Source organism: Mobula hypostoma, chromosome 9, assembly GCF_963921235.1.
Source record: "Mobula hypostoma chromosome 9, sMobHyp1.1, whole genome shotgun sequence".
NCBI lineage: Eukaryota > Metazoa > Chordata > Chondrichthyes > Myliobatiformes > Myliobatidae > Mobula > Mobula hypostoma.
The window spans coordinates 26812887-26834881 of NC_086105.1; the positions used below are offsets into that span (position 1 = coordinate 26812887).

The 21995-nt window shown below is 38.6% G+C and overlaps 1 protein-coding gene across 3 annotated transcripts in view; it reads right to left on the reverse strand.

Moving 5' to 3' along the window:
- Positions 1 to 673: 673 nt before the first annotated feature.
- mrps35 (mitochondrial ribosomal protein S35) overlaps positions 674 to 21995 on the reverse strand; it is a 30919-nt gene continuing 9597 nt past the window's right edge. For all 3 annotated transcript variants that reach the window (XM_063057918.1, XM_063057920.1, XM_063057919.1), the window contains 4 exons: positions 20312 to 20451; positions 9883 to 9992; positions 7353 to 7422; positions 674 to 2029 (listed from right to left, as the gene is read on the reverse strand). In XM_063057918.1, the coding sequence (XP_062913988.1) occupies positions 1751 to 2029; positions 7353 to 7422; positions 9883 to 9992; positions 20312 to 20451 (599 nt within the window). In that variant the 3' untranslated portion in view covers positions 674 to 1750. The remainder of the gene's footprint in view (positions 2030 to 7352; positions 7423 to 9882; positions 9993 to 20311; positions 20452 to 21995) is intronic.

Here is a 21995-nt window from a genome sequence, read left to right on the forward strand (position 1 = left end):
GCACACCTGCTTTTGAGGTATCATCTTACACAAAATAAACAGGCTGTAACTTCAGAAAAACCAAGCTCGAATAGCCTCCATCCTGGCTAAATAAATAACTGAGATAAGTGGAAGAGTCACACATCTTCAGAATGTTTTTCAACTTCTCAAACAAATGAAAAGATTAAATTCTGTATTGCATTCAAACTAAAGAGAAAGCTTTGGTTCTTAATCTGAAGCTGAATGGTGGAAGTTTTCTTTTGGTTCTCTTATTTGTAGCTGTGGTTCTAAATAATCCATTTTACTGAAATTGAGTGTTTCCCTGATAAAAGACATACATTTGAAAAGGAGAATGCTAAATTTGACCAGTTCATAAAATAATTTCAGTTTTGAGAACCTTAATGTACAGATGCAAGAGCAAATACTGTGGTTAGCCTTCCCTAATGAAATCCATTAATAAAAACAGAAATCAACATTGAAAGTGGAGATACTTTAAAAGTGGAGATCAGTTAAAAATCATTTTGATGGTGAATAGTATCAGATGTATCCTTGCTTGCTTGGCACAACATTTGTAACTTTCTCCGGTTCAATAACTCTAAATTATTTTTAAAAACAATTGAAATTCATAACAATATTCATAGTATGTCATCCTCACTTCGTGTTAATAACGATTCCTTTATGATACAATCTTCCAATTCCAAATGAAAGCTTTATTATTTATAGAATAATTTACACAAACTTGAAAAATCTACAACCTAAATTTAAAATCTCATAGCTTCACATGCAGCAGAATGCTCTCGATTTCATTTTGCTATCATTAATGTACAAACAGCAGGAAATTGCAAAATAGAAGGTGGAGGAGGATTTCGCCTGAAAACCTGAATGGCGTCCCACCCAAGTGAAGAAAACAAATTCATTTATAATTCACAGCATTTTCAAATATACACATGGCAAGTACTGGAAATAACTAGCAGGTCTGAGAGCATCCATGCACAGCGAATATTTTAGTTTGATGACCATTCAGTAGTATGTTCAAACCTTTCACAAATTTCAATAACCATTGTGTGAGCAAGAAATAGACATTGTTTTAATTTATTTATTGAGATACCGCACGGAGTGGTCCTTTGAGCTGCACGGCCCAGCAAATCCCAATTTAACCCTAACCTAATTATGAGACAATTTACAATGACCAACTAACCTACCAACCAGTCTTTGGACTGTGGGAGGAAACTGAGCACCCAGAAGAAACTCATGCAGTCATGGGTAGAACGTACAAACCCCTTACAGACACTAACGGGAATTGAATCTGGGTTGCTGATATCATAAAACATTGTGCTAACCACAATACCATGCCACCCTGTTTTGAATGTACAAAAACTGCAAAGAACTTGTCAGAAGTGGAAAAGCACAATTACATACATTAAATAAAAATGGAAGGCATGCATTAGGAGTGTGATAACAGAGAAAGAACTGAAAAGATGAAAAGAAAAATAACAGGTGCAAAAGTTTAGGGCAGAAGCAATGAGTGCAGCATTGTGTATGGATTGTACATTAACAAAAAAGTTGACATTTTATTCATACTGTACTTCAAATATTTTCAATTAAAATACAATTGTAAAGTACATTTGTTTACAGACTCGGAATCTAACATTTTCTCAAGACAAGACCATTTACATGAATATGTCATGTCATCAAGTTTAATGATTAAGTCTGCACAACCAATATTCTAACCAAATATAAATTGGTCATGTCATCTGTAACATCCTATAGATCACATTGCAGCATGCAATCTCAACAGTCTTTTCACGGATTCTTTGTACTGCAAAATGCTATCTTCCGTTTCCCCTTCATTTTTAATGTTCACAACAGACTCCTTATAATTTTTGACTTCTGGTGAATTAACAATTTCTTCTTTTGAGATTGAAGGAATTTTTTCAGCTTCTTTCATCCTGAAGACTGTGTCCAAAGCATTTTTCTCAGATTGACTATTCTCCCACATAAATTCATCCATGTCTGCTTCAGTTCTGTCAGATTCCCATGTTTCTGTTTTCTGGGGAAGAGGAATAAAAAGTAACATTTAAGAGCCATGAGGTAACGTTACAGCTAAATAAGACCTTAGTTAGACCCCACTTGGAGTGCTGTGTTCAGTTCTGGTCACCTCATTACAGGAAAGATATGGATACTATAGAGAGAGTGCAGAGGAGATTTACAAGGATGTTGCCTGCAATAGAGAGCATGCCTTATGAGAATAGGTTGAGTAAACTTGGCCTTTTCTCCTGGGAGCAGCAGAGGATGAGAGGTGAGCTGATAGACATGTATAAGATGATGAGAGGCATTGATGGTGTGGATAGCCAGAGCCCAGGGCTGAAATGGCCAACATGAGGGGGACAGTTTTAAGCTGTTTGGAAATAGGCACAAGGGGGGATGTTAGAGGTAAGCTTTTCCACACAGAGAGCGGTGGGTGCGTGGAATGCACTGCCAGCGAAGGTAGTAGAGGCAGATACAATCGGGTCTTTTAAGAGACTCTTAGATAGATACATGGAGCTTAGAGAAATAGAGGGCTATGCAATTGGGAAATTCCAGGCACCCTCTTGAGTAGGTCAGCACAACATTGTGGGCTAAATGGCCAGTGATGTGCTGTAGATTTGTGCTTTTATTTGACAATAGTTTGGTCGCATGTTGCACAGAATGAGTTGGTTGCTAAAATTCCAGGCCAAGAACAAATTTTGAAGTGCATAATATTTTTCAACTGCCTAAATTGTTTGGATTATGTGTTTGTGCATAGAACATTGAACAGTACAGCATAGTAATGTGGTGGCGACCTTTTAACCTACTCCAAGATCAAACAAACCTTTTCCTCCCACGTAGACTCCATTTTTCTTTTATCCACGTGCCTATCTAAAGAGTATTTCTGGAACATAGATTTTTACCTTTAACATTTTTAAATTTTATTTTACATTTTAAACAAATTCCTTGGGTAAAAACTGGATATACAAATTCCCCATTCATTATAGGAGTCAACTGATTTTCATCTCCATTGCCTGTTTCATACATAGTACATTGAAAATCTTCTCCACCATCCATAAAACCTGGTTGCAACTTTGAAACTGAATCCAGAAAGCTGAAGTTTCTGAACTATAAAGAGATTTGTCCAGGTCTGAAATTTAATTTTAATTTGAAACTATTTCCTAAAATCTATCATAGAGCTGGAGAGATATTTAGAACAAATCATCCTTACAACAGTTTGGATCATGCCAATGCTAGCCAACACTTCACACCAGTCAGCAGCTAAACTAAACACTTACAGTTGCACAGCTCCCAGCAGACTGCCAAAGTAGCTGCTGCAGTCCTTTCATGAGTTGTAGGGGACTGTGAAAACAAGAAACCTACTTGTGGACCAATCTGATGACCTTCTGACAGCTCAATTAAAAAAAAAATCAAAACTGGAAAATGCCAGGGAACCAGATTTAAAAAATATAAATAGTCCCTCAGCTCAGATCTTATGGAATGCCCCTGGACCTAACAGTGAGTGTAAAAGCAGGGTTGGAAGTTAGATGAACAACTAACTGACCTCCCACTCATTCTCTACTTTTATGTTGCAAATCGCAGGTGCAAATGTCCTGTATGCACCATCACTGTGCACACTACAGCTAGCCAACTGTTGTTGCAAGCGTCATGGCCGTGACTATATACCAATACCAACAAACAGCACTGCCACCTCTGCACTGTGCCACCACTATTGAAAAGGAGTTGTAAGGAAAACAAAGTTACTGAACCACCTGGGGGCAGCATATATGCTATTAGAAAATCTCAACAGGTAATTTATACCACAATAACACTGCAATCTGTATCTTGTGAATAGATTAGGGTTTCTATTGCATTACATTTTCTGTAAAAATGTGTAACCCAACATACAATATGCCATTGATATGATATTACACCAGATATTACATCAGGTTAACATGGACTAAAGCATATTTACCCATTGCTACTGGTTCGGAATAAAACTATTGGCAAAGGGCCTTTCACATGTTCCTGATTTCCACTTCTGTGTATTGCAGTGTCCAAGTCAGGAAAATGCTGGTGATCAGATAACAGCACATCTTGTCTCTTGCTTTGCCACCGTATTTGGTGCCCAGGGTTGGAATTTAACAGTATTTTAAGGGGTGGATGCACTTTGTATCTGGCTTCACCAATTGAAAACAGGCACGTAGAAGAGCCCCAATAATTTGAACAGGATTGCTAATCCAGATGGAAACGTGAATTAAATGGTTCTAGTTCTTCAGCTTATTTTAATTTATATTGGTCAGTTTTTTTTCTTTAATTATCATCAAATCTACTGGAGAAATTTAGCAACAGGTGAAAAGACCCTTGACATTTTAATACTAATGGGATGGGATATTAGGATCCACTACCCAAAATCTTGATTTGGTTTGTGAACCAGTCTACTTTTCAGGGCAGCTATGCAAAACAATGTTTAGAGCTCTTTTTGACATTTGGGACTGTGAATTGTTATCACGGCCAAGGAGGATCAAATGGAGCCTGGCTCAGGTTGAGCATTAGCTAGCCCAACAATACTGACAGAATTTTGTACAATTACACTTACTTATAGCAGTTCATTGAAGTAAGTGAAATAGCACATTTTACATGGACAACTTCAGTCCATATCTTTAAAATTGTCCCTTTAACCAAGTATTCACTAAGCAGTGCAAATTCCCAGTCAGAAAGCATCTCATAATCCTCTTCTTCTGCCACTGTACTCAGTGCTCAGGCCCAAGCACGGGTAGAAGCAAGTGTTTCTACCCATATTTTAATAAAAACATAGGTCTGATTTTAGAACATAGTACAGTACAGCACAGGAACAGATCCTTTGGTCCACAATGTTGTCCTGAACCAAATAAATTAGTAATCAAATGGCCAACTAAACTAATCTCCTCTCCCAACACAATATCCACATTCTTCAATTTCTTTTCACAACATTCATATGCCTAGCTAAACATCTCTTAAATGTCTGCCTCTACCACCCCCGCAGGCAGCAGATTCCAGGTACCCACCATTCTCTGTGTAAAAACCTGCCCTTCACATCTCCTCTGAACTTACCCCTCTTGCCTCAACCCGTGTAGCCACTTTCAGGGAGTGAGGAACTTGAAACTCAAGATCACTCTGCTCCTCAACACAGTTCAGGTCTTGCCTTTAACAGTGTACTGTCTCTTTAAATTTGACCAACCAAGCTGTGACACTTCACATTTGGCCAGCTTAAACTCCATCTACTATTTCTCCACCCATATCTGCAACTGATCGATACCTTGCTATATTTCTTACCCGTCATCTACGCTACCAACAATACCATCAACCTTCGTATCATCCTCAAACTTACTAACCTGACATCTACATTTTCATCCAGGTTATTTATATACATCACAAACAGCAGAGGTCAGAGAACAGATCCCACTAATCACAGACCTCCAGCTCGAAGTCCCTTCGACCACTACCACTATGGGTCAGCCAGTTCTGAATCCAAACAGCTAGTTCACCATTGATCCCATACATCTTTATCTTCTGGATGAGCTTCCCAATGGGAGCCTAGTGAAAAGCCTTCCTAAAATCCATGTAGACAATATCCACATTCACCAATCACCCTAGTCACCTTGTCAAGAACTCTATCAAGGTAGTAAGACATGCCCTGCCTTGCACAAAGCCATGCTGACTCTCCCTAATTAGGATATAGTTTTCCAAATGCTCATAAATACTAATCCCAAGAATTCTCTCCAGTAACTTCCCTACCACTGATGTGAGACTCACCGGTCTATAATTTCCAGGAATATCCCCGGTTCCCTTCTTGAATAATGGAACTACATTAGCTACTTGCCAGTCCTCCAGGACCTCGAGTGTGGCCAGAGGAGAATGATATTGGTCAAGACCCCAACAAACTCTTCATTTGCTTCTCTCAATAACCTGGGATATATCCCATCAGGCCCTGGGGACTGATACACCTTAATGCTGTTTAAGAGACCAACAATACCTCCTCCTTTACTTTGAAATGCCCTAGCATATTAATACTCTAGGCACTGAGGATGTCTGCAGTAAAATATTTATGTGAGAAATAATTGCCCATGGAGTCTCTATTGATTTTGGTACATTTGGCACACTAAAATAGGAAACTGTAGTTTAATTATATACCTCAATACTGAATATCTAGCTGAAGCACCTGGTCATAATGGGCTTCTTTACATTCCCTAACAACTCTCATCGGATAAATTGCTTGCTGTAAATAACCATATTTTGTTAAGGATAGCATTACTGAACATATTTAACTTTAGAAATCATCAATTCAGAATTTACATCACTAGGTGTAAATCATAGCTTAAGGAAAAAGTCTAAATGAGTATCTGTTTTATATATGTAGTAAACTAATCCTGATATTTGCAAATGATGATGTGTTTATCCCATGTATGAAATATCACCAAGAAAACCAGTCTCTCAGAGAATGATATGTGGGCCATGTTCTTACATTGCATTTTTTCATCACGCAGTAAAGCTACACTCACCATAGCATGTTGGTATTTTGTTAACTAGGCAATCAATTCAGGATTATGATTGTATTGATTCTTACTGCACAGCTTACTACAATAACTAATGTCTAAATAGTGCAATTATTTAACAGTACTCATGCTCATGAAAGTGTATTAGACAGGTGAAACTCCTGTAACAATAAGCCTCATTATCTTTAAGCTATCTGAAAAGAGAGTGTATTGACCATGGAAAATCAAATATGCCACAGTGCTTGTTAATATTTCACAAAAATCAAGCACAATTACAACTGATTGACACGTCCATTAACTATTGATGCTGATTCTGAAAGGTAATAGAAAGGCAGACATTTAACCAAAGGCTTTCCTGTGTATTCAGAATATAAAATACACAACAAAATATATCAGGTAACTTGGCCTCCCCAGCTGAGTAACATTATAGTCAGAACAGTGCGGGTTTACCTCCCATTAATAAACAAGTCATCTCCTAATCTTTCACCATTTGTACTCTGCTAGCATTGGAAGTTTCCACTTGCCACCAGCTCAATAGCTTCCTTATTAAAGCAATAATAAAAATTAGTGTTTAAACATTGAGTTTGAAAGTGTAAAATAATTAATTTAAAACATATCATAAGGAGGAAGAAAAGACCAGCCTGCACAGGTTGATGCTTTGGAAATCTTGATATTTACCTTTAAGTTATTCAGCCTTAATAGATGCATGATAACTCCTGTTTTAACTAAACTAATATTTCAGAAATTATACATGAAAAACACATAATAATTGAAAATAACGATAAACACCATATATCAAATATTGCGCAGTTCTCATAAATGTTCACTCACCCATGATTCGTGGTACAAAACAGTGAGTAAGTACAGGGCGTAATCGTAATTCTGTCGCCTCAGCGGGCACCTGCAAGAGAAGTATTCAATATGTGTACCAACATACAGATATAAACATAATTTAAGCAACACAAGACATTCTTATTAAGCATTTTCCTTTATCCACTGAATACTGAAATATCTCTGTATACAGTTCCTCAGTTGAAAGTTTGCAACTTGTCAAGCAAAGGCAATTTCAGCATCTAGTTAAGCCATGGTAGAGACACAGTGATGTCCAGGAGTGTTGGGCAGACGAGTTAAAACATGTGAAAGAAGATGGGGTTATCCAGGTTCCAAGTTTTGGGAAGGCCAAGACATGATGATGTGGAAAGATCAATCAATGAATGATGATAATTTTTTTAAAAAATCAAGGCATTGGGAGGGAGTAACAAATTAAAAAGATTAAGAATGATGGGGGAAGTGGAGCTTGGAAGGGAACAGCAACCAGATTTTAAACATGCAGCTTAAAATAACCGTAATAAATGTCTTAGAACAGGAAAATGATGTACTGTACTTGTGGTAAAGGTGGTTGAAGAAAGCTTGTGGTGAGTTTAAAACAAAGGTAGAAGTCAACAGTTTAAATAATGGATAGGAAACAAAGCATTTTGAAATTGAACAAGGGATTAAAAATTAGCATCATCATATTTGCTCTGAATAAGCAACTAGAGAGCAGTGAGAATCAAGGCAAGAATGAATGGTTTCTCTCAAGAATGAAGTAAGATGGCTTCAGAATTGCTAACATAAGGTTGCTGAGGGTTACAGTTCATCCACTGATTAATATCACTCAAATAATTTGACAGCATGGAGGTGAACTGATGATAAGAGAAGTGGAACTAGATATCACTAGGTGGATCCCCAGAAACAAAAATCTTTAAGGGGCATCATATGAATAAGGAAAACATATAGCTAACCACGCAACTTTAGAACACTCCTGAGGTAACTATAGAGGGAAAGAAATAATATCAGAACCATGTAGATTCTTTCAGACAGGTTACAATGGTTTGGGCAAAAGTAATTCCACAGAGCTGGAACACACAGAAAAATCAAATATTCTATGGGAATGTAGAAATCAAAGCGAACAGAGTGGGATAGCAATTTTTCCTTCAAAGAAAATGCTGGGAGTATTCAAATTGTCATTTAGCTTCTGTGAAGAGAAATTCAGAGTTGAAATTTCAAGCCAACATCTTGTTAGTAGAAATAATAAATGAGACACAAGAGGCTTTAAGCAAAGTAGTATTGTAAGGAAGGTGTCAGACTGCCAGGCGAAGGTTGGCTGGAGTACAAAAAGATTCAGATTCACTTAATTATCACATGTACATCAAAACCTATGTAACATGTGTTGTTTGATTTAATAACCAACACAAACTAAAGATGTGCTGGGGCAGCCCACCAGTGTTGCCACACATTCCAGCACCAACATAGCATCCCCACCATATTCAGCAGAAACTAAAGTTGTCTGTGGTAAGGTAATATACAGGAGTAATTAAAGATGAGATGCAAAAATGTAGGAATGAAAATTAACAAGAGGGTCTGGAGATGTTTAAAATGACAAAAGCAAAATAATTATCAGAAATTGGTGTCTGTAAAAAGGAGATACAATCTGCAATTATTGAACTCAATGTTGAATCTGCAAGGCCGTTATGTATCTTAATTAGAAGACAAAATGCTGACTATTGGACTTCAATTCAGGTACATTAGAAGTGTGTGTCGGAGGCTGGAAATAGAGGGATCAGAGTGAGTGCAGCAAAATGATAAGTGAAGACTTTCTTCTTCTACTACCCATTGTGTTTTCTCCCCTTCCTTCTTCACCTTTCCTGCCTATCAGCTCCCTGCTTCCCCTCCCCCACCCCTTTATCTTTCTCCTTACTGGTTTTTCACCTGGAACCTACCAGCCTTCTCCTTCCCACCCTCCCCCACCTTCTTTATAGGGCCTCTGCCCCTTCCCTCTACAGTCCTGACGAAGGGTTCCGGCCCAAAACGTCGACCGATCTTTTCCACGGATGCTGCCCGACCTGCTGAGTTCCTCCAGCGTGTTGTAAGTGAAGACTTTAATCAGGTACTTTACAAACTTCTCTTGCATTATTCCTTTCCTTCCTTCCTCTGTACTTGCTTAAAAGCCGCAACATTTCTAACATTGTCCCTGATCTGAAATTATAAGTTTATCCTGCCACAGATGGCATCTGAGCCACTGACTATTTTTAATTTTACAATTTATTTTAGTGGATTTTTTTCTTTCCCAATTCATTATACTGAGTTCAATACATTAGATAATCCTGTAGCAGACACAGCATGGAAACTGAAAAAGCAATCAAAAACTACAATGTTTTGACTATGTAGCACTGAACAATTATACTTCACTGTGAAAAAAGCTGCAGGACTCTAATCTCACCATTATGCATTAAGGGTTTGTTGTTTCCTAATGAAGACAGTGATTAAGTGCTTGGTAACCTTAATTCTTCTTATAACCGACATCTGTTTCATGTTACTGTACCTGTCAGATGTAATGGTAAGCATATCTGTATTTTTGTCATATCGATTTCCTACAAGTTTAATGAGTTTCTTCTTGGCATGGTCATCCAAATTGAGATTCAAAAGTCTGACCTATAAAATATGAAGAAAAAAAATATATATACATATTTCCACGAACAATACTAGAATTATAATGGTCAATTACCAAATGAAAGGAGATAAGCAAAGCCATTATTTTCCCCAAGAGGATAATGAAACCATCTGGTGCCTATCCATGATCCAACAATGTTTCAAAACAGTATTTTATAAACCTTCTTATTACCTATTTTCAGAAGGCTGCTGACAGGTGCCACATATGAGGCTGCTAAACAAGATAAAATCCCATGGTATACAGGAAAGGTAATAGCATGGATAAAAGATTGGATGACTGGCAGAGACAAAAAGTGGGAATAAGGGGGCCTTTTTTTGGTTTGTTGCTGGTGACTAGTGTTGTTTTGCAGGGGTTCTTATTAGGTCCGCTACTTTTCACATTATATCTTAATAACCTGGATGAATGAGTTGTTGGCTTTGTGGCCAAGTTTGCAGATTACACAAAGATAGGTGAAGGGGCAGATAATGTTGAGGAAGCAGCGAGTCTATAGGAGAACTTAGACAGATTGGGTGAATGGGCAAAGAAGTGGCAGATGGAATACAGTGCAGTGAAGTATATCTTGATGCATTTTAGTAGAAGGAATAAAGGTGTAGATGATTTTTTAATTGCGAAGAGAATTCAGAAATTGGAGGTGCAAAGGGACTTTGAAGTCCTAGTGCAGGATTCCCGAAAGGTTAGCTTGCAAGTTGAGCCAGTGGTAAGGAAGTCAAAAGCATGTTTTGGGCTCCATATCTAAGCACCAGAGAGAAGTTTATAAAGAAAGATCCCAGGGATGAAAAGTTTAACATGAAGTGCGTTTGATGGTCCAGTACCTTCTGGAGTTTATAAGGATGAGGAGAAATCTTTTTGAAACCCACTGAATATTGAAAGGCTTGTATAGTGTGGACATGGAGAGGACGTTTCCAGTATCGGGAGTCTAAGATCATCTGGCAGAGCCTCAGAATAAAAGGATGTCCTTTTAGATCAGAAAAACAAGGATGCCTCTTTAGATCAGAGATGAAAAGGAATTTCATTAACCAGAGGATGGTAATTCTGTGTAATTCATTGCCACAGAGGGCTGTGGAGTCATTAAAGTGGTGTTTGATAGGTTATTGATTAGTAAGAGTGTCAAACAACATGGGGCAAAGGCAGGAGAATAGGGTTGAGAGGGGAAAATAAATCAGTCATGATCAAATGGCGGAGTAGACTGATGGGCCATATGACCTAATTCTGCTCCTATGTGTAATGAAGTTATAGCAATACAGCCATAAAGTTACCAATCCTCAAGTCAACCGTTTCAATGTATATAGGAATAACCTTAAACACAATATCCTTAGTTGCTCATAATGGTCTTTGGAGGGAACAGCACTGCTATTTGAAACTGGATATGAGCAAATAGGCACCTTGTCTCCTGTCCCTGTTGATAAATAGAAATTAACATTTTGAATTTCATTAATCCTGCTTTCATAAATCACTATTGTAGTTTTGCAGGGCTCATTATGTTAGAAAGACCAATTTATCAGCATTGAAATGAAATGGTTACTAAATTATTTGTGACCATGATGAGAATCCATTTTCCAAAACTTTGCTTCTTTTTTCTATAAAATATGTATGTAGATCAGTTTCAATAAATATATTATAGTTTTACAGCTGGATATGGTGAGAAAAGAAAAAGTGGATGGGATTACTGATGGGAAAAGGAGGAACGAGGTGAACACTAAGCTAATTCTACCTATTAAAATTGTGATTCACTCCCACCTATTCAAGTGAAATTAGGGATGGGCAATAATCTTGAAAATAAAATCCAAAGTGCAACCATAATAAACAAAAAAAATTACATTTAGAAACAAGTTCCGGCTGGAAAATTACTGTAGCATCTACTTCCCGCAGGCCAGCAGCACTAGGAAGATTGTGTTGTTTTTGTGCTTTCTGCTTACTAAACAGAAGATTAAAGAACAAATCAGCTCCAGGGTGCTTGAGATCAGAGATCCTTAACTGGGGATGGAGATTCAGGTGGCTGCATTTCCCCCATGGACTTTGATGAATGATTTCATGATCTCTGGTTGCACAAAAATGCTCAAGTTACATCTTAACTCTTTCATCTTTACCAGAAGCTGCCAACCTGCTTGCACTAGGAAGGAAACTTATGGCGGTTAAAAAGAATAGAGGATAATCAACAGCATTATTTAAAACAAAAGAACTAATTGTCTCACTGCATTATTTCAGAATGAGTGGACTTTACTAAAAGGCTCTAACTGGGTTTCTTCACAGTTGCAGTAGTTAGAAACAACTCAAGAGCTCATCAACTTGGCCATAAAGCAGGGGTTCCCAACCTTTCTAACACCATGGACCAATGCCATTAAGCAAGAGGTCCATGGACCCCAGATTGGAAACCCCTGCCTTAAAGGAACATATGAACAAAATCGCTATTTTCTTGGCACTGAAATGCTGTTTGTTTGCATGTGGTAGTTCTAGTGATTCCCATGTTTATTGAAAGGCACCTCAAGAGTTTGGTGGTTAACATCATCTACGTTATTTTACAAGCTTCTACTGATGCACTGTTGTAAGTATCTTGACTAGATGCATCATTGGCTGGTATGGCAATTGCAATACACAGCAAAGCAAGAAGCTGCAGAGTGCAGTGGACACACCTCAGATCCTCACAAGCAGAATCATCTCTGTCACTGAAAGCATCTATAAGAGGCACTTTTTCAAGAAGGCAACATCTATCATCAACAATCCCAACCATGTGGGCCATGTCCTCTTCTTACCAACGTGAAGCAGAAGGGTCGGAAGAAATGCTACCTCATCAGAGGATTAATGATAATTATCATTTTTTTTGACTAATGAGATTCACCATCTCTCAGATGACTAAATTTGGATATTTCTTGACTGGTGATATCACTTAGGCAAGCTTAAGGCTACAAAGACAGCACTAGAAAGCAAGGAAAGAAACTAGTGGTAACATACTCAGAATTTTTTGTACAATTTTTGTGTCATGGCATTTACTTGAATAAACAGAACACATGCTCCCTCAAGGCAGTATTTATCTTCCTAAAATGTAAACTATAGATGACTGTGAACTTCTCTCACCCTTTTTTACTGAATAAAAATTCCTGTGTTTGTTTCTTATATATTAATGTGCTGCACATCACATTAACTGGGCATTCTATTTTAGATCTTTTATCATCCATACAGGCCACTGAATTGTTATGGGCAACGTTACCAAGAGAATACTGACAATGTGACAGTAGAATATGGTTAATTTCTCAGTCTTTGCTGACAGATGCCTCTTTGTCCTCTTGTTCTCATATTTAAATTCCTCTAGCACCTCCCAGCACCATTACCAACTACCACAATCTTTCCTTTCAACTCCAGCCTATTGTGTAATAGCCACTTTTCTTAGTTTTGTCATTAATAGCCATTTTCAGCACCTGCAATTTATATTCTGAAATTATTTCCTTCAATTAATCAACTTCTGCACATGTGTGATATCCTCTTTAAAATGAATGTTCTTCATTTTATTGTGCTTTCTCATTTATTGAGAATACATCCACTAAGGGTTCTGAGCATCTTTCTTCATTAACAATACTGCATAAAAGCAAATTATCCATGCAGGCTGTCCTTTTTATTTCTTTATTTTAGGAGAATCCTATTTCACTTTCTTCAGATCTCTTTATATTAAATCCATCTAAACCATTCCTTTTCTGGTATTTGGTATATTAATGACACTGGTACTTTGTTTTTCAACTTTTTCTGCTAACAAGTTAGACACTGTCTTATGAATTTGAAAACTCACTTTATATATGATGTCATTTTAAGCACACATTTATGTATTTAGCCAATTCCTTCCCAAATTGCCTAACACATACAGTGGTGCTAGAAAATTTGTAAAGCCTGTAGAATTTTCCCTATTTCTGCAGAAATATGACCTAAAATGCCATCAGATCTTCACACAAGTCCTCAAGCTGGATAAAGAGAACTCAATTAAGTAAGCAACAGAAAAAAAACATTACACTTGTTCATTTATTTATTGAGAAAAATTATCCAATATTACCTGTAGATGTTGGAAAAAAAGTATGTGAACTTTTGTGGTAATGCCTTCTACAAAAGCTATTTGGAGTCAGGTACTCCAATCAATGAGATGAGATTGGAGGTGGGGGTTATAGAGGTGCCCTGCCCTATAAAAAAGGCACACAAAGTCAGATGACTGACCGAGCCTGCTGTTCTCAAGGTAGATCTGTTTATGAGCACCATGCATCGATCTAAACAACTTTCGGGGGACTTTAGAAGACTAGTGGAGATGCATACAATTGGAAAAGGCTACAAAAGCATTTCTAAAGACCTGTGTTCATCAGTCCACAGCAAGAGAAACTGTCTACAAATGGAGGAAGCTCAGTACTGTTGCTACTCTCCCTAGGAGACGGTAAGCTGCAAAGATCGCATCAAGAGCACAATGTACAATGCTGAAGAAGGTGACAAAGAACCCAAGGGCAACAGCAAAAGATCTGCAGAAATCTCTAGGACTTGCTAAAGTCTCTGTTCATGAAAAATACTTAAAAATGGTGTTCATGGAAGGACACCACAAAGGAAACCACTGCTCTCCAAATAAAATATTGCTGCACGTCTCAAGTTTGCAAAAGACCACCTGGATGTTCTACAACAATTCTGGGACAATGTTCTGTGGACAGATGACACAAAAGTTCAACTTTTTGCAGAAATGCACAATGCTATGATTGGAGGAAAAAGCACACCAACACCAAAACCACATTCCAACTGTGAAGCCTGGAAAAGGAGCATTATTTTGCTGCCTCAGAGCCTGGACAGCTTGCAATCATTAATTCAAAATTGCATCAAGACATTTTATAGGACGATGTCAGGGTAGCAAGTCTGCCTGAAGCTTAATAGAAGTTGGATAATGCAATAAGACAATGATCCAAAAGACAAGTAAATCACAACAGAATGGTTTAAAAAGAAGAAAATTCGTGTTTTGGAATGGCCGAGTCAAACCCTTGACCTTAAACCTATAGAAATATTGTGGAAGGACCTGAAGCAAGCAGTTCACACAAGGAAGCAACCAACATTCCAGAGTTGAAGCAGTATTGTAAGGAGGAACAGCCTAAAATTCCTCCTGGCCAACGTGCAGGACTGATCAACAGATACTGGAAACACTTGGTTGAAGTTATTGCTGTACAACAGGGTCACACCAGTTACTGAAAGCAAAGGTTCACGTATTTTTTCCAACAAATACTTGTAATATTGGGTCATTTTTCTCAATAACTAAATCAACAAGTATAATGTTTTTCTTATTATTTATTTAATTGGGTTCTCTTATCTAGTTTAGGACTTATGTGAAGATCTGATCACATTTTAGGTAATATTGATGCAGAAATACAGAAAATGCGACAGGGTTCACAAACTTTCTAGCACCACTATAATACAACCTTGCAATACTCGTCCTTTGAGGAATTGATTTAGAGTTTCTCACTATATTAATATAGGTAGAACAACTGATTACATTACATATTTATATTTTGCAAGTTTCAGTGACTTGTTTGAAGCTAAGTACTTTATCCTCACAAAACAAAATTATCAAAGCAGGATTACATTTTGTTAGAATAAAATGTCTTCTTTTCTATGAATTGTATTTAAAATTCCAGTATGCAATGTGGGAAATATCAGATATATCGCCAGAGGCAAGGAGAACAAAACAAAATCATTCACATCAGGATTGTTTTTCCAGCAATAGCATGTTTCAGCGAAAGGAAGATATTATCAGCCTGGTTTCTACACTACAAATTTATATCCAACAGGAGACTTCATGAGTTGAAAATACAGGGAATGAACTAATTACCCAGAAACTATCCATTTTATCCACATGTTGCTTGTGAATTCAGTAAAGTAGCTCTCAAAACATGAAATTTAGCTGTTACCCTAGCAGATAAATAGTCAGAAATTCATTCTCTTCTGGGCTACAATCAACAAGCCTTCACTGAGAAAGGGGTTTTATAATGCTCACTGTGTGGAAGAATTGACATAACCTTAAATAATATACAATAGGTCCTTTCTATTAGCAATTCATCACGTCCGCAGTCCGTGTGTAAGTCGGACCGTGAGGTAGCGGGAGTATTTAAAAGAGAGCAGTTTGTGGAAGTCAGTCATTTTCTTCGGCAGTTGAACAGGGCACGACTGCGCAAGTGCGTGTAAGACGGACCGTGAGGCAGGAGTATTTAAAAGAGAGCAGATTAATGGAGCAGGCGACGGAGTAGAGGGAGACAGAGTAGGAAGGCTTTGGCTCCTGAGGCTTCGGTGAGCAGAGGCTGAGGAAGAGCTTCACTCCAAGTGTGGTAAGGCCGGGTAAGTTCCTTTAATAAATCTAATTGCCTTAAGAGTAGGTAATGGAGGCAGCGGTTAGGGCGGTTGAGTGCTCTGTTTCCAGGATGTGGGAAGTCAGGGCGAGCACAATCGTCCCTGATTACTACACCTGCGAAAGGTGCATCCAGCTGCAGCTCCTGACAAACCGAGTTAGGGAACTGGAGCTGGAGCTGGATGAACTTCGGATCATTCCGGAGGCAGAGGCAGAAATAGAGAGGAGTTACAGGGAGATAGTCACCCCTAAGAGTCAGGAGACAGGTAGCTTGGTGACTGTCAGGAGATGGAAGGAGAAGAGACAGAAGGAGCAGAACACCCCTGTGGCCATTCCCATCAATAATAAGTACATCGTTTTGGATATTGTTGATGGGGACGACCTACCAGGGACAAGTTGCAGTGGTTGCATCTCTGGCACCGAGATGGGACCCACAACTCAGAAGGGAAGGAGGGAAAAGAGGAGAGCAGTAGTGATAGGGGATTCGATAGTTAGGGGTCAGATAAGAGGTTCTGTGGAAGAGATCGAGAATCGCGGATGGTCTGTTGCCTCCCTGGTGCCAAGGTCCGCGATATTTCGGATCCAGTTCTCCGTATAGTCAAGAGGAAGGGTGAGCAGCCGGATGTCGTGGTCCATGTAGGGACCAATAACGTGGGTAGGAAGAATGTGGAGGTCCTGAAAGGTGAGTTTAGGGAGTTAGGCACCAAGTTAAAGGACAGGACCTCCAGGATAGCAATCTCAGGATTGCTACCAGTGCCACGTGCAGGAGGGTTTAGAAATACTAAGATAGTGCACATCAAGGCACATCAACACGTGGCTGAAGACATGGTGCAGGAGGGAGGGCTTCAGATTTATAGATAATTGGGCAGTTTTCCAGGGAAGGTGGGACCTGTTTTGGCGGGACGGTCTACATTTGAATTGGAGGGGGACAAATATTCTTGTGGGTAGGTTTGCTAGAGGCGCTCCGGTGGATTTAAACTAGATACGAGGGGGGAGGGGAACCAGAGTGTAGGAACAGATGCAGGGAAGAAGGAAGAAAAAGAAAATAGTAAAATTGTTTGCACAGTTAATGATAAACAGAGAGTAAGAGGTGGAAATTTTCTTAAATACATTTATTTTAATGCTAGGAGCATTGTAAGAAAGGTGGATGAGCTTAAAGCATGGATTGATACCTGGAAGTATGATGTGGTAGCTATTAGTGAAACATGGTTACAGGAGGGGTATGATTGGAAACTAAGTATCCCTGGATTTAATTGCTTCAGGTGTGATAGAATCAGAGGGACAAGAGGGGGAGGGGTTGCATTGCTTGTCAGAGAAAATATTATAGCGGTGCTCTGGCAGGATAGATTAGAGGGCTCGTCTAGGGAGGCTATTTGGGTGGAATTGAGGAATGGGAAAGGCGCAGTAACTCTTATGGGGGTGTATTATAGACCACCAAATGGGGAGCGAGAATTGGAGGAGCAAATTTGTAAGGAAATAGAAGATATTAGTAGTAGGGACAAGGTTGTGATTGTGGGAGATTTTAATTTTCCACACATAGACTGGGAAGCCCATACTATAAAAGGGCTGAATGGTTTGGAGTTTGTAAAATGTGTGCAAGATAGTTTTTTGCAGCAATACATAGAGGTACCAACAAGAGAAGGGGCAGTGTTGGATCTCCTGTTAGGGAATGAGATAGGTCAGGTGATGGAGGTTTGTGTTGGGGAGCACTTCGGGTCCAGTGATCACAATGCTATTAGGTTGAATATAATTATGGAGGAGGATAGATCTGGACCCAGGGTTGAAATTTTCGATTGGAGAAAGGCTAACTTTGAGGAGATGCGAAAGGATTTAGAAGGAGTGGATTGGGACAATTTGTTTTATGGGAAGGATGTAATAGAGAAATGGAGGTCAGTTAAAGGTGAAATTTTGAGAGTACAGAATCTTTATGTTCCTGTTAGGTTGAAAGGAAAGACTAAAAGTTTGAGAGAGCCATGGTTTTCAAGGGATAATGGAAACTTGGTTCGGGAAAAAAGAGAGATCTACAATAAATATAGACAGCATGGAGTAAATGAGGTGCTCAAGGAATATAAAGAATGTAAAAAGAATCTTAAGAAAAATTAGAAAAGCTAAAAGAAGATATGAGGTTGCTTTGGCAAGTAAGGTGAAAATAAATCCCAAGGATTTCTACCGTTACATAAATAGCAAAAGGATAGTGAGAGATAAAATTGGTCCCTTGGAGAATCAGAGTGGACGGCTATGTGCGGAGCCAAAAGAGATGGGGGAGATTTTGAACAATTTCTTTTCTTCGGTATTCACTAAGGAGAAGGATATTGAATTATGTAAGATAAGGGAAACGGGCAGGGAAGTTATGGAAACTATGGTGATTAAAGTAGTAGTAGTACTGGAACTTTTAAGGAATATAAAAGTGGATAAGTCTCCGGGTCCTGACAGGATATTCCCTAGGACATTGAGGGAAGTTAGTGTGGAAATAGCAGGGGCTCTGACAGAAATATTTCAAATGTCATTAGAAACTGGGATGGTGCTGGATGATTGGCATATTGCTCATGTTGTTCCATTGTTTAAAAAGGGTTCTAAGAGCAAACCTAGCAATTATCTGCCTGTGAGTTTGACGTCAGTGGTGGGTAAATTGATGGAAAGCATTCTTAGAGATGGTATATGTAATTAACTGGATAGACAGGGTCTGATCAGGAACAGTCAACACAGTTTTGTACGTGGAAGGTCATGTTTGACAAATCTTATTGAATTTTTTGAAGAGGTTACTAGGAATGTTGACGAGGGTAAAGTGGTGGATGTTGTCTATATGGACTTCAGTAAGGCCTTTGGCAAGGTCCCACACGGAAGGTTGGTGAGGAAGATTCAATCGTTAGGTATTAATATTGAAATAGTAAAATGGATTCAGCAGTGGCTGGATGGGAGATGCCAGAGAGTGGTGGTGGAAAACTGTTTGTCAGATTGGAGGCCAGTGACTAGTGGTGTACCTCAGGGAGCTGTACTGGGTCCAATGTTATTTGTCATATACATTAATGATCTGGGTGATGGGGTGGTAAATTGGATGAGTAAGTATGCAGATGATACTAAGATAGGTGGAGTTGTGGATAATGAAGTAGGTTTCCAAACCTTGCAGAGAGATTTAGGCCAGATGGCAGGTGGAGTTTAATGCTGATACACTTTGGTAGGTCTAATCAAAATAGGACATACATGGTAAATGGTAGGGCATTGAAGAATGCAGTAGAACTGAGGGATCTAGGAATAATGGTGCATAGTTCCCTGAAGGTGGAATCTCACGTGGATAGGGTGGTGAAGAAAGCTTTTGGTATGCTGGCCTTTATAAATCAGAGCATTGAGTATAGGAGTTGGGATGTAATGTTGAAATTGTACAAAGCATTGTGCGGCCAAATTTGGAGCATGGTGTACAGTTTTGGTCACCAAATTATAAGAAGGATGTCAAGAAAATAGAGAGAGTACAGAGAAGGTTTACGAGAATGTTACCTGCGTTTCATCACCTAAGTTACAGAGAAAGGTTGAACAAGTTGGATCTTTATTCTTCGGAACGTAGAAGGTTGAGGGGGGAACTCCATAGAGGTATTTAAGATTATGAGAGGGATAGATAGAGTTGACGTGGATAGGTTTTTTCCATTGAGAGTGGGGGAGGTTCAAACAAAAGGACATGAGTTGAGAGTTAAAGGGCAAAAGTTTAGGGGTAACATGAGGGGGAACCTCTTTACTCAGAGAGTGGTGGCTGTGTGGAACGAGCTTCCGGCAGAAGTGGTTGAGGCAGGTTCGATGTTGTCGTTTAAAGTTAAACTGGATAGATATATGGACAGGAAAGGAATGGAAGGTTATGAGCTGAGTGCACATCGGTGGGACTAGGTGAGAGTGAGAGTTCGGCATGGACTAGAAGGGCCGAGATGGCCTCTTTCCGTGCTGTAATTGTTATATGGTTATACTTACTGTCAAGGTAACCACTCTAGCATTTGGATTTCGGACAGAAGGTCCTGCTGCAACATAATCAGTTGTTTTAATTTCAATAGGAAAATGTTCTTCACATTTTTCGTCATTATCAAGTGCTGCTGGCCATACAGTGCAGAAATCTGATAGCGGGGGAAAAAAAAAGAGTAAAAAGCAAAATAGTTAGTACGCTTAATACTAAGCAACTAATATTGTAATTCTACTGCATTAACTATTATTAGCTATAAGCTGCCTATTTTTACAACTACAAATAAAAATTTTGCCATTATAAAATTAAGATCATCTGGTCTATACTAATATTTTTTGCAGTGAAGGTACAAAATGTGGAAGCCTTCATTGAAACAAAATCTATTTTAATATCTCTTTGAACACTAGAATCAACTTTACAGCAAGCAGTATGGAATTTGGACTTGATCTGGACTAGACGGATGACACAGCTGCAAGTGTTTTATATTAAACAGTAAAACAAATAGACTAGTATGGTGGTGAAAACGTGTTTTATCATAACTTTAGGTGTTGTGTATGCTGAGTTCGCATGTTCCACTGAGAGGTGTTGTGTATGCTGAGTTCGCATGTTCCACTGAGCTGGGTTTCTTCTATGTCCTACAAATATACTGGAAGGTTGACTGGCAATTGTAAATTACTTCTTCAGTGTAGTTTAATAGAAAACAGAATCCAAGGGAAAGTGGCAGGTATGTGTGAGTAGATAAGGAACAAAGATGCAGGGTGAGAATGGGATAAACAGGATTGCCCTTCTGGATGCTCAGCATTGAACCCGGGTTGCTGCATCACTATTTGTCCTGCTTCACGTAAGCATTATAGTAAATGCACACCATCAAACTGGAACAATAAGGATACTCTTATGGTTTTAATAAAGCACCTTATTAGTTTACTCAGCTTTGAAGAGCGATGTACATAATGACATGTTGTTTTAAAACATTTTGACAAACAGGAGCTAACTTTATTACATTTTAAAATTCACATTTTCAATTATTTCACTGATTCTAAACAGTACAATTATCACACAATTATTAATCCAAATAAATCAGTTTTGAAAGTACATTGGTTGAAGAACAAAAAGACAAATTACTCAGTACATGCTATTTACACCTTAGCGAAGTGTTGAAAATTACAAATGATAGATATCACAAAAAAATGTTCATACACTCATTGGCCACTTTATCAGGTATACCTGTACACCTGCTTGTTAATGCAAATATCTAATCAGTCAATGCATAAAAACATGCAATATGGTCAAGGTGTTCAGACCAAACATCAGAATGAGGAAGAAATCTGATACAAGTAACTTTGACTGTGCAGTGATTGTTGGTGCCAAATGGGGTAGTTTGAGTGCCTCAGAAACTGCTGGTCTCCTGGGAATTTCACACACAACTGTGTCTGGAGTTTTTAGAGAATGGTGTGAAAAACAAAAAAAAACATCCAGTGAGTGGCAGTTCCGTGAGCAAAAGTACCCTGTTGATGAGTGAGGTCAGAGGAAAATGGCTAGACTGGTTCAACCTGACAGGAAGGCGACAATAACTCAAATAACCATGCATGTGCAGAAGAGTACTGCTCTCAAAAGAATAAATCAGGGAAGGTAGTGCACCCATGGCTGACAAGGAAAATTAGGGATAGTATCAATTCCAAAGAAAAAGCATACAAATTA